The sequence below is a fragment of the Mastomys coucha genome, unplaced genomic scaffold (assembly GCF_008632895.1).
Source record: "Mastomys coucha isolate ucsf_1 unplaced genomic scaffold, UCSF_Mcou_1 pScaffold1, whole genome shotgun sequence".
Taxonomy (NCBI): domain Eukaryota; kingdom Metazoa; phylum Chordata; class Mammalia; order Rodentia; family Muridae; genus Mastomys; species Mastomys coucha.
This window is the reverse complement of record NW_022196891.1, coordinates 72,879,972-72,893,724: the sequence shown is the minus strand read 5'-3', so window position 1 is coordinate 72,893,724 and position 13,753 is coordinate 72,879,972. Positions and strand designations below refer to the sequence as shown.

The 13,753-nt window shown below is 37.2% G+C and overlaps 1 protein-coding gene across 1 annotated transcript in view; it reads right to left on the bottom strand.

Annotated features, from left to right (window-relative positions):
- Positions 1–13,753, bottom strand: part of Wdr64 (WD repeat domain 64) — a 126,840-nt gene that overhangs the window by 30,764 nt on the left and 82,323 nt on the right. The window contains exon 16 of the mRNA XM_031390517.1: positions 3,750–3,880. Coding sequence (XP_031246377.1) covers positions 3,750–3,880 — 131 coding nt within the window. The remainder of the gene's footprint in view (positions 1–3,749; positions 3,881–13,753) is intronic.

The following is a 13,753-nucleotide window of genomic DNA, read 5'->3' as shown; positions in this document are numbered from 1 at the left end:
CATCATGTAAATTGGATATGATGATGTGAATGAGAAGAAAATTCTTTCTGAATGTTTATTACCATTTGTATTTGTCAAAGAAATAGGATTGGTGGCACTAGGAATACAGAGGGAGGAGAAGATTGATGGAGGGACAGAGGTCTGGAATTGTGAAGTGTGAAGTGACTGGGGAATGATCAGATTTCCAGGACATAATTGGATATGTGGAACACTGGGGAGTAACTGGGACCAGCAGGACCCAGACATCCAGGAACTCTGCCAGTGGCATGGGTTCCTTCCAGTCTGGAAAGGTGCCCTGAACAGACCTTGGGCATTAACTCTGCAGCCAGTCCCATAACACCCAGAAGAAGTTCCACTCCCAGGTACTCTAACAAGACCAGGATCACAGGATTACAGAATCACAGGATCCCAGGATTTTGGACACACCCAGGATCTCAGGATCCCAGGAGTCCAGGAGCTTAGGAACCCAGAATCACAGGATCAGAGAGACAGCTGAACTCTTGGGAGTTCTGATACTACCAGGATCACAGGAAGGATAGGCTCCAGCAAGATATAGCCAGGGCAGGTAGCACTAGAGATAATCAGATGGCAGCATGCAAGCAGAAGAACATAAGCAACAGAAACCAAGGTTACTTGGTATCATCAGAACCCAGTTCTCCCACCATAGCAAGTCCTGGATGCACCATCACACCAGAAAAGCAGGATTCAGATCTAAAATCACTTCTCATGGTGATAATAGATGACTTTAAGAAGGACATAAATAGAAAAACAACAACAACAACAAAAAGACAAGACAAACATACAAAAAACCCCAAAGAAGGACATAAATAACTCCCTCAAAGAAATGCAGGAGAACACAGGTAAACAGCTAGAAGCCCTTCAAGAGGAAACACAAAAATCCCTTAAAGAGCTATAGGAAAACACAATCAAACAGGGAAAGGAAATGAACAAAACCATCTAGAATCTAAAAATGGAAATGGAAACAATGAAGAAATCACAAAGGGAGACAATACTGCAGCTAGAAAACCTAGGAAAGAGATCAGGAGTCATAGATGCAAGCATCACCAACACAATACAGGAGATAGAAGAGAGACTCTCAGGGGCAGAAGACACCCTAGAAAACATTGACACAACAGTCAAAGAAAATGCAAAAAGCAAAAAGCTCCTAACCCAAAATATCCAAGAAATTCAGGACACAATGAGAAAACCAAACCTAAGGATAGTAGGTATAGAAGAGAGTGAAGACTCCCAATGTAATGGGCCAGTAAATATCTTCAACAAAATTATAGAAGAAAACTTCCCTAATCTAAAGAAAGAGAAGCCCATAAACATACAAGAAGCCTACAGAACACCAAATAGATTGGACCAGGAAAGAAATTCCTCTCATCACATAATAGTCAAAACACAAAAATGCACAAAACAAAGAAAGAATTTTAAAAGCAGTAAGGGAAAAAGGTCAAGTAACATATAAAGGCAGACCTATCAGAATTACACCAGACTTCTCACCAAAGGCTATGAAAGCTAGAAGATCCTGGGAAGATGTCATACAGACTCTAAGAGAACACAAATGCCAGCCCAGGCTACTCTACCCAGCAAAATTTTCAATTACCATAGATGGAGAAACCAAGATATTGCACAATAAAAAACAAATTTACACAATGTCTTTCCACAAATCCAGCCCTACAAAGGATAATAGATGGAAAACACCAACACAAGGAGGGAAACTACACCCTAGAAAAAGCAAGAAAGTAATCTTCTTTCAACCAACCCAAAAGAAGATAGCCACACAAACATAAAAATAACATCAAAAATAACAGGAAGCAACAATGACTATTCCTTAATATCTCTTAACATCAATGGACTCAATTCCCTAATAAAAAGACATAGACTAACAGACTGGATAGGTAAACAGGAGACAGCATTTTGCTGCATACAGGAAACCTACCTCAGTGACAAAGACAGACACTACCTCAGAGTAAAAGGTTGGAAAACAATTTTCCTAGTAAGGTGGTCCCAAGAAACAAGCTGGAGTAGCCATCCTAATTTTGAATAAAATCAACTTTCAACCAAAAGTTATCAAAAAGGATAAGGAAGAACACTTCATACTGGTCAAAGGAAAAATCTACCAAGAGGAACTCTCAATTCTGAAAATCTGTGCCCCAAATGCAAAGGCACCACATTCATAAAAGAAACTTTACTAAAGCTCAAAGCACACATTGCACCCCATACAATAATAGTGAGAGATTTCAGCATCCCACTCTCAGCAATAGACAGATCATGGAAACAGAAACTAAACAGAGATACAGTGAAACTAACAGAAGTTATGAACCAAATGGATCTAACAGATATTTATAGAACATTTCATCCTAAAGCAAAAGAATATACCTTCTTCTCAACACCTCATGGTACCTTCTCTAAAATTGGCCATATAATTGGTCACAAAACAGGCCTCAACAGATACAAGCAGATTGAAATAATCCCATGTACCCTATCAGATTACCAGAGACTAAGGCTGGTCTTAAATACCAACAAAAACAATGGAAAGCACACATACACATGGAAGCTGAACAATGCTCTACTCAATGATAACTTGTTTAAGGAAGAAATAAAGAAAGAAGTTAAAGGTTTTTTAGAATTTAATGAAAATGAAGACACACCATACCAAAACTTATGGGACACAATGAAAACAGTGGTAAGAGGAAAACTCATAACTCCAATTGCCTACAAAAAGAAACTGAAGAGAGCTTACACTACCACCTTGACAGCACACCTGAAAGCTCTAGAACAAAATGAAGGAAATACACCCAAGAGGAGTAGATGGCAGGAAATAATCAAACTCAGGCCCAAAATAAACCAAATAGAAGCAAAAAGAACTCTGCAAAGAATCAACAAAACCAGGAGCAGGTTCTTTGAGAAAAATCAACAAGACAGATAAACCCTTAGCTAAACTAACCAGAGGGCACAGAGACAGTATCCAAACTAATAAAATCAGAAATTAAAAGGGGGATATAACAATGAAATATATCTTAAAATTAATTATTATGTTTGTTGAATATTAACAATTGAAAATGTTAAAATCATGTTCAACAAACATCATGGAAATATTGATAATTTTTCTCATTGTGTTTGAAATTAGCATTTTCTTAATGTTTAACTTCAAAGAGTTCCTGCTATTTTGAAATTTTTAAAATATACTTACTGATAAAATAAAAAATAATTGGATATATGCAACTTGAAAGTTTGTAAATATTAGTGTGTCAAGTTATTACACATTTTAAATATTTGTTGGAGCTAGAGATATGGCTGAGTGGTTAAGAGCACTGGCTCATCTTCTAGTGGACCCAAATTTGATTTCTAGCATCCACATGCTGACTCACAATTGTTTGTAACTCTAGACTCAGGGGATTCAGTGTCCTCTTCTGGCCTCTGCCAGGTATCAGGCAAAATATCTATATAAAAATAACTAAAATTTAAAAAATAAAATTAAAACCATTTATTGATGTCATAAATTTAAACATGGAAAGATCAGATATTTATGTAAAGAACAAATATCTTGGGTATACAAATATTTATGGGTTTTCCGTAATAATCACGGAATTTAGACATTCAGAACATAATGTACTTATGCAAATAATTTCAGAGAAAAATCCTTCCTCCATTACCAACACCTCTTTTCTTTGAGTATTGCTTGTTATTTAAACTTGAATGCAGCAAAATGTCCTATTCCTTAGGGTAAATACAACACTTACATTTCTTTGACAGTAGCTGCTATAAAATTCCATAAGATAAGCATGCCATTTAAGGTCCCACACACTATCATACTATATCCCTCTGTTTGAAATACATCAATGCAGTTCACATCCATACTGACGGCAGGGCTCTGAAGAAAAAGAACACAGATGTAGATTGGTGGGAGCACATAGTCAGACTTATTAAAAATGTTACAGCTACGTGCTGGAGCCAACTTCCAACAGTGGTGTAATATGTTCACAGCCACTGAATATGAAATTTACTACCCCTCACCCCTTTAGCATTAGAAAATTTAGCTTGGATATTTTATTGAAACAACAAAAACATCCTCCCTTCTCTTCTGGTCCCTTTTTGATTTAGCCACTTCACTCTCCTCTCTCTCTCTCTCTCTCTCTCTCTCTCTCTCTCTCATATATATATGTATATATATTGTATATGTATATATGTGCGTGTGTGTATATATATGTATATATATATATACATATATATATACGTATACACACACACACACACAGCACCTTGACAGCACACCTGAAAGCTCTAGAACAAAACAAAAGAAATACACCCAAGAGGAGTAGATGGCAGGAAATAATCAAACTCAGGCCCAAAATAAACCAAATAGAAGCAAAAAGAACTATGCAAAGAATCAACAAAACCAATATATATATATATATATATATATATATATATATATATATATCTTCTCTTCAATCATCTTGAGAAAAACAAAAACAAAAACCAATCTACATTAGCCATTTCCACTGACAGGCCAGCCCTTCACTTGACAAGTCCACCTGTTCAGCTTCTGATACATCATACTTTATGGAAACAGGGTTTTTTTTTTTTCTTTTTTATATCGACAGCTAGTTACACGTGCTTCTTTGCAGTTATCTTGCCTTGGATATTTGTTGAGCATCTTAGGTTCTTAGAATACAGATCTAAATATAGCATCTGTGATATGAGATGTGTATGAGACCTTAAAGTATGTAGATGAAATGCTAATCACTAAGCAATCTGAAAATGTTGAATTGGAGACACGTGCAAGACTTGATAGGGACACACGATGACATCTACTTAAGGTGAGCAGACTCTTGTTTTAAGAGTTCTTCATGTTCTCTCCCTTTTGAGACGCCTTAACGCTCATCATAGACGGCTTTCCTGGTTTTGCTTGTATTCTCATTTTGATCTTGGACATTCCCCAATGCTAAAAGCTTAGTTCCACAGCCTGTGGCACTATTGGAGGGAAGATGCTGGAGCCTTTTAGAAGTTAGGCTAAGTGAGTACACGCCCTTCAAAGGGATATTGTGGCCTTACCCTTCCTCCTTTTCTCTTTCTCTTCCTCAGTTTCTAACCTTTATAAGGAGCAAATTCGTGGGCTCAGTTTCTACATGGCCCCACAACAATTGGGTCAAGAACTTTGGACTGGGGTTTTGCACTGAAAAATTAATCTTCCTTTTAAGTTATTGCTCTCAAAGATTTTGTCCCGGTGATGGAAAGCTGACTGACACAGCTTGGGACTTATCGCCATCTGTTTTTCCGTTTTTGATTTAATGCTTTCTTGTTCTGTCCACCTTTTAATATTAAAATCTTTAGTGCTTACCTTTTGCACATTTGTCTTTTCTTTTTCTTTCCTCCACCTGCATCAGGGTAATCTCTATGCCTTCTGTTGTAATAATAACCTCGATGTTAATGTTCTAATAATCTAGTCTAGTTCTCTCTCCAAAGGTATAGGCTTAAACACTCATATTTTATTTAATAAGACTAAGACACCTGATCCTTTAAGCACATGGTACTTTCCTTCTTCCTCCTTCCACCATGTGACCTCTACCACCCATGAAGTACGTTGAGTTCTACTAATTTTACTGCTTAGGCTTTTTTAGATTCTGTTTATTTTTATTTCATGTATATGAATGTTTGACCACACGTACCTGTGCACCTTGTGCCTACAGTTCCCACTGATGCCAGAAGAGGGCATTGTACACCCTGGGACTGGAGTCACAGACAGTTGGGAGCCAACATGTGGGTGCTAGGAATCGAACCCTATCCTCTGGAAGAGCAGCTAATGTTCTTAACCATTGAGGCCATCTCTCCAGTTCTCACTTAAACATTTTTTAAGCCTTCTTCCCCATACCATCTTTACTGTCATGACCTTTTTTTACCTGGAAGCTGAACAAGAGCCTACTGCCAGAATCTTTGGACTTTTTAGTCTTATTCCATTTATCTTAGTCACTTAAGCAGCATCAGGGGTGGACAACCCATACCACAAATCTGATCAGGTCATTTTTCATTAAAGGCCTTCTATGAGCTCCCCTTCCACCGTCCTGAGTCCGTAAGTTCTACCTTTTCACTCCCATCTTCTACCACTCTGGTCCTTCTCCACTTGCACTGAGATACTTGCTCTCTTTCATAGATCACACGGTATCTTATCTCCATGATATGATCTTCTTCTCCTTTTGGGCTTCATCTTCTCTTCTTACCTCCCTTTAGAAACTCAGCGATCATGTCCTTCAAGAGCTCCCTATCCCCAACCGCTGGCATTCCAGGAGGCTGCTTCTACACCTAGCTTGTATTCCCAGTACAGAGAACAGCATACGCTGCACACTAAATACTCCATAAAACGTACTTCATAAACAAAAGTCTCCTATGGGAAGACTGTTTAGGTACAATCTAATTTCTTTCCTAAGTGACTTTGAATTTTTTAATGGATATTTTGTGTAATTACATTTCACATGTTATGTCCTTTCCCGGTGTGATCTCCTCTGGAACATCCCTATCCCACCCCTTCTCTCCTTGATTCTATGAGGGTACTCCCCCTCCCATATATCCACCCCCACCTCATCACCCTGAATTCCCCTACACTGGGGAATCAGTCTTTCACAGGACCAAGGGCCTCTCCTACTGATGCCAGACAATGCATACTCTGCTACATATGTGGCTAGAGCCATGGGTTCCTCCACATGTACTCTTTGGTTGGTGATTTAGTCTCTGGGAACTCTGGGAGGTTTGGTTGATATTGTTGTTTTGTGACTTTGAATTTAATGTAGGTAATTTTAATGTAGGTTGCAACAGGATGTGCTAGGGTGTTTACTACAAATATCGAAGAATAGAAAACCAGAGATAATTTAAACTTGCATAATGTCTTAAGAGGCACTTTCATTGTATTTTTCTCTCAAGTGCATGTGTGTATACTATTCATGTGTATGATTGTATATAGAAGCTCAAAATTGACACTGGGCAGGTGTCTTCCTCAATTTCTCCCCATGTTAAATGTGAGAAGGGTTCTTCAGTTGAGCTTAGGGTCTGCTAATTTTTGGTAGGCTAGCTAGCCAGCTTTTTTAGGGCTCCCCTGCGTCTGCCTCCTGAGTGCTGGGATTACAGTTGGCTGGCATGATGGCTCAGCTTTTATGAGTCCTGGAAATGTGAACTCTGGTCTTCATGCTGGTGTAGCAAGCACCATCTATTTAGCCATTGCTCCAGCTCCATGTCTGTTGCACTTTACTAATTTGTCATATAATTTAAAGAGGTCATGTTTCAGTTCACCTATGTACATGACTAATGCCTTGGTTCCAACTCACTGTAGATTCATCTTTCTTCTGTTGTTAGCTTCATACAGCATGTGTGTATGTCCAAACCCAGTTCCAGTGACAGAGTTGAAAGATGTAGATTAGAATTGCTCTCTGATTTGTATTAATTTTAAAGCTCTTTAAACTAACAACAAAATTTCTTATTAAAACTTCCAATGTAATTCAAGTTCAGCCCTATGCTGACATTTGCTTCAATATGAGGAAAACAATATCTTCTCTTTATTAAAATAATCCAATAGACATATTTCAAATTCTATTAAGACAAGCTGTATAATTTTCTTGTGGGCTATATTACAGTTATTTCACTAGTTATGGGGGAGAACCTGAAGGCTTCCTTTGATTGGTCCTTTTATAATATGAAGTCACCTTGTAGGTTTTGATGTCTTTGGCCTTGAAAAACTGAGAAGCAGTGATACTTTAAGCTAATATTAGATTATATTAATAAAGTTACTGAAGATCCATTTAAAATAATCAAAAGACCTAGATGTTTTAAGAACAAAACAACAACAAAACGACAGCTTCCTTATTTCCGTCTTCAGCCTCAACGTCAAACATCCTGCATACTTTATCCTCAGATGTATATGCCTACAAGCATGTCCTAGAAATAGCTTTTTGAAGAGATTTTTGATCAAGTTGTCTATTTCAATATGTACAGATACTTGGGACAGTTTTTGAAAGGTGTCTGAATTCTGGTAGTAATTATGAGTGTTTTCCTGGTCATAAACATTTCAAGCATCCTGAGACAATTCTGTGGCAGCAGAGGCCATGTGAACATAACAAGTCCCATGGCATGGGTAATGTTTCAAAAGCATAGTGTTAAATGAGGGCAACAGCATCCATGTACAACAGGAGCCACTGTCGTAACAGCGAGGGCAACAGCATCCATGTACAACAGGAGCCACTGTCGTAACAGCGAGAAATGATTAACACTGAAAAGAATCAGATAGGTGTTCATGTGGCAAGAATTAGGTTGTACATTGATCTCTTCAAGTTCACTGAATGTTACACTTATTTCTTGTTAATTCTCAATTCATTAAAGTCCACTAAAGTCAACTCTGTAAAGCAGCAGGTTGACTCGAGGTACTAACGCACATACTGAAACATTCAAGACAGTATCTATTTACACCTTCCATTTCTTTACAAAATATATTTTTTAAGTAAGATGACATGGAGGGAGGGTAGAAGGTGGATAATGAAATAGATCCATAACAAACATTCCAAACTAGTAGTTACATTTAAGGGTGGCCATTATATATTCTCAAGCAAGATGAGAAACAAAGAAAGACCCAAAACTATAAAAATAGAAGATGAAGTTTGATTGACTGATTTTAAAAAATCCAGGTAACAGTGTATAAGAGATGAGTGTGCTGGACTGTGCCTGGAATCTGAGCTCTAGGTAGACTGAGAAAAGGTGGAGAGTTCAAGACCAATATGGGATGCATAGTGAAACACATTTCAAAACCAAAACCAAAGCAAAAGCAAAAGCAAAAGAACACACATACACTCCTACCAGAAAAATCTATATGATATGATAACTGGGCAGAAAAAGTGAATCTCTCTTTTATTATTTACACATATATGTTTCTAATACATGGGAGGAGATTTGACAAAAGACAACAATTGGATAGAAAAATAGACAGAGGATATACTAAATTTTCCACAAATGAACAGAGGGTGTTATAAATGCTTCATGAATGAACAAGAGGATATAATATATGCTTCATTAATGAACAGAGGATATAATAAATGAATGGAGTATATAACAAATACCACATGAATGAATAGAAGATATAACAAATGCCCCGTGAGAAAAAAGACGATATAACAAATTCCATACAAATGAACAAATGCCCCATGGATAGAGCAACTGCCACATGAATGAGCAGGAAAGGGTGCTCATTCACAATTTACAAAAAAAAAAAAATGCTAATAAAATATACCAACTTGGGCTAGAGAGATGGCTCAGGGGTTAAGATAACTGACTGCTCTTCCAGAGGTCCTGAGTTCAATTCCCAGCAACCACATGGTGGCTCACAACCGTCTGTAATGGAATCCAACACCCTCTTCTGGTGTGTCTGAAGACAGTGACAGTATCTTCACACACATAAAGTAAATAAATCTTTAAAACATATGCCAGCTTAGGTTTTTCCACATAAATTAAAGTTTTAGATGCTTGGTAAGACTGTGGGAGAATACACATTCATGTGGCAGTGGAAATGCAGAATCATACCACTCCATAGGAAGAGTTTATCAATATCTGGGAAAACACAAGCTTTATATTTTCCTCTACTAATTTCATAGCTTCTTCTTTTATATTTAAACTTTTGATCCATATTTCACCTGATTTTTTACAAGGTGAGAGATGTGAATTTAATTTCACTCTTCTGCATATAGTGATTCAGTTTTCCCAACACAATTTGCTAAATGGGTTGTTTTTTTTCAATGTGTGTTTTTGGCAGCTTTAGTAAATATTTGGGTAGGTGTAGCTTCATAGATGTCTGGGTCCTCTTTCCATTGGTCGAAATGCTTCTTTTCTCTTTACTTCTTTCTTTCCTTCTTCCTTCTTTCTTTCTTCTTTCCTTCCTCCCTTCCTTCCTTTCTTCCTCTTTTTCTCTCCTTTCTTTCTTCCTTCCTTCCTTCCTTCCTTCCTTCCTTCCTTCCTTCTTTGTTCCCTCCCTCCCTCTCTCCCTTCCTTCCTTTCTCCCTCCTTCCCTCCCTTTCTCTCTCCCTCCCTACCTTCCTCCCTTTCTTTCTTCCTTCCTCATTCCCTCCCTCCCTCCCTTCCTCCTTCCCTTCCTCCCTCCCTTCCTTCCATCCTTCCTTCCTCCCCCTTCCTTCCTTTCTCCCTTTTGCTGTTTTGGGTGTTGGTGCTGTCAGTGCCATGCCCTTCTTGCCCTTACAGCACAGTTTGAGGTCAAGGGTTTGATGCTTTCAGAATTGCTCTTTCTGCTTAGCACTATTTTGGCTATTTGGAGTCTTTTGTATTTAAGCATGAATGTTTTTATGTTTGTGCAAAATTTCAGTGAATAATGTACTTGGATTCGATGGAGATTGTGTTGAATATGCCTTGCATTTACAGTATAGATTTTGCCAGTCCATAAACATGGGGAAATTTTCCATCCCGGTTCTTCATCAGTTTACTTCAATGTTTTAAAATTTTGCTGTAGATACCTTTCTCTTCCTTGGTTATTTCTATGTGTGGTAGTTTGAATAGGAATGTCCCCCATAGGCTCATGTTTGAATACTTGGTCTATACGGAGTGGTACTATGAGGAGGTATGGCCTTATTGGAGTAGGTGTGGCTTTACTGAAGGAAGTGTGTCACTAAGGGGTGGGCTTTGAGGTCTCAGAATCTCAAGCTAGTTCTCTGCCTGAAGCCTAAGGACAAAGAAATAGCTCATCTCCTTCTCCAGCACCATGCCTGCCTGGATGCTGCCATGCTTCCTACCATGACGATAATGGACTAAACTTCTGAACTGTAAACCAACCCCAATTAAACATTTTCCTTTATAAGAATTGCCTTGGTTGTGGTGTCTCTTTACAGCAATAAAAGCCTAACTAAGACACTAGGTATTTAAAAAATAGTTTTATTAATTATTTGACACTTTCATACAATATATTTCTAAGTATTTTAAAAATCTATCCTGCATGGGAATATTTCCCTGATTTCTTTGTCGGAAAATTGATTATTGATATATAGAAGGCTGTATGTGTATTTTTGTACCCTGTGGAAAGTATTTTCCAGGCTAGAGATTTCTGGTGATATCTATCAGGTTATTTATCATGCAAACAAGGGTATTTTACTTCCTTCCCAATTTGTATTTCTTTCCTTTTCTTTTTCCTTTTTTTTGCATTATTTCTCACGAAGTAGAATAAGGTAGAAAGTACCAATTATTAGCTATTGATTTATTGATTTATTTAGTGACTTGTGGGAGTCGCCACAAGTTCTGTAGCCAGCAGAGAAACGAGCTGTGACATAAGCAGAAAACTCAGTTGAGCACGACTTGACCAGTGCTGAGTCTAGACTTCTGGAGTTTGACACCAGGCTGTTTATTTTGAGCCTATTTAAGTACAGCGCAGCTTAGAAAGAAAAAAAAAAACCGTTTTCTGGTATAATACAGTCCCTAGTGTACAAGGAAGCATAATGACATTGAAATTCAACTCAAAGTAAGTAAATGTAATCATGAAGATGGGTTCTATCGCTTACGGGCTTAGGCTCTGGATAGCTTACAGGTCAGCAGACTATAAAATGCATGTGACATTTCTCCTAAGCATGGGTTCTATTGACTGAAAAACAAGGATAAACATAATGGGGTCTGGGATGAACATTCTGGGGTATATGGGTGCGGTCTGGCCCTCTTATTAGCAAAGGCCATCAGGTCATTAAGAACATCAACCCTCAGCCTTCTGGGTAGAAAACAGGTATTCATTTCCCTCATCGAGGAGACAACCCAGTATGATTAACATTCCCGGTTTCTCTAATTTCTATCTGTGAACACCCATGCCTTCTACAGTGATTTACCTGAAGCACTGTGTGCACTGCCTAGTTGACAATCATGGCTTCACTTGCTACCCTGGGACAGAGTGAGTGGTCTGGAGAAGTCAGGAAACAATGGGTTAAGGCTCTTAACAACCTCCTGACTGTCACATAGCTTCTTTAAAATATGCTTGCTTGCTCTCCCCACTTTATGGTTTTAGAGTATAAAATAAGAAGACAACTGAACCTGGGAGGGAAGTCTCTTAAGAGCTATGGTAGCTTTGGCCCACTAGTGAAATTACTCTCTTCTACTCTCATTGGTGTAGTGTTTACTCTAGATTCCTGAAACACCAGCTAAGACTTCAAGGACTATCTTGAAAAACAGATACCTTTGCCTCACTCCTGATTTTAGAGGAAATGTTCTCAGGCTTTCTTTTGCATAGGTTTTTTTTTTTTTTTAATGAAGTACTACTTCTATTGCTAGTTTCTACAGGGCTGTTATCATGACTTGATTGTTGGACTTTTCAAAGGCTTTTTCTGGGTGGATTGATATGAATCATGTTATTCTTGTACTTGACTATTTACATGTTGTTTACACACATGTACTAATGTGTATTGAATCAGTCTTGCATCCCGGATGTGGAACCAGATTGTATGTGAAACAGTGTATGATTGTCTCCATCTGTTCTTCAATATGATTTACAAGAATCTTTGCAACTACATTTGTCAGAGACTTGCCCAATGGTTTTCTACTTTTGTGATCTGATTTTATTATCAGGGTGACATTGGCATCATAGAATGAGCTTTGCCTTATTCCATCCCTTTCAATTTTGTGGAAGGATTTGTGGAGTATTGATGTTAGCTTGTCCTTAAAGATTTAGTCTAAATCAGCAGTAAATCCATCTATTTTTGGGCTTTTCTTTGTGGGGGAAACCTTTTATTACTGCTTTAATCTCGTTGACAATTATAGATCTGTTTAAGTTATCTTGATTTAATTTTGATAAGTCACAAAGCTAGTAATTACTTTTTTTTTTTTTTAAGATCTTCCAAGGGTTTTGTTTGGTTTGTTTGTTTTTGGAATATCTGTTTTAAAAACATCCCCTAATGAACTTCTCATTTTTCTTGAGATCTGCTATAATATTATTTTCAGTTCAAATTTTATTGATTTAACTCTTTTCTCTCTTCCTTTTGGATAATTTGGCTAGGGGTTTGTGAATCTATCTTTTCAAAGAAACAACCTTTGTTTGGTTGGTTTAAAAATGTCTGGATATGACAGTGATGGTTGTACAACAATTTAAACATACTCAAGGCCTCTGAACATACCCTGAAAACTGATTGGTGTGAGTGTCATCATCAATTTTAGAAAAAAAGAAGAATAAATATTTCTGTACAAAGCTTATAATTATTTTCAAAAGATATTATTAAATGAAATAAGTAAGAAGTTATATATATATATAAATATTCTACTCTTTCTTTAAAAAGGAAAGAGAACTAAGTATGTCTATCTTATTACCATCTTTAAAAATAACACCATAGACATAAACCTGGAACTTAGTATAGGAACAAAAGTTAGCTATTCAGGTTTGTAAGAGAACAAAGTAGTAGGGAAAGAGAAATAATTAGAATAGACTTCGTTTTATATCTCAGAATAGAAATGGTTGTATAAATATAATTTTGTAACTATCATAGGTCTTGCATAATGCAAGAAATGAAAAGAAGTAAATATATTAAATAATTATAAATAATCATTTAAGCAACTAAATATAAATAAATAATTAAAAATAAATAAATTAGGGTTAGCAAGATGCCTTAGTCGACCAGTGACCTGAGTTTAATCCCTGGAACCTTCATGGTGGAAGGAAAGACCTGACCACTGACAGTCATTCTCTGACTTCCAAAGGGGTGTTCTATGCAGTCACACACAAATATGTATATATATATAT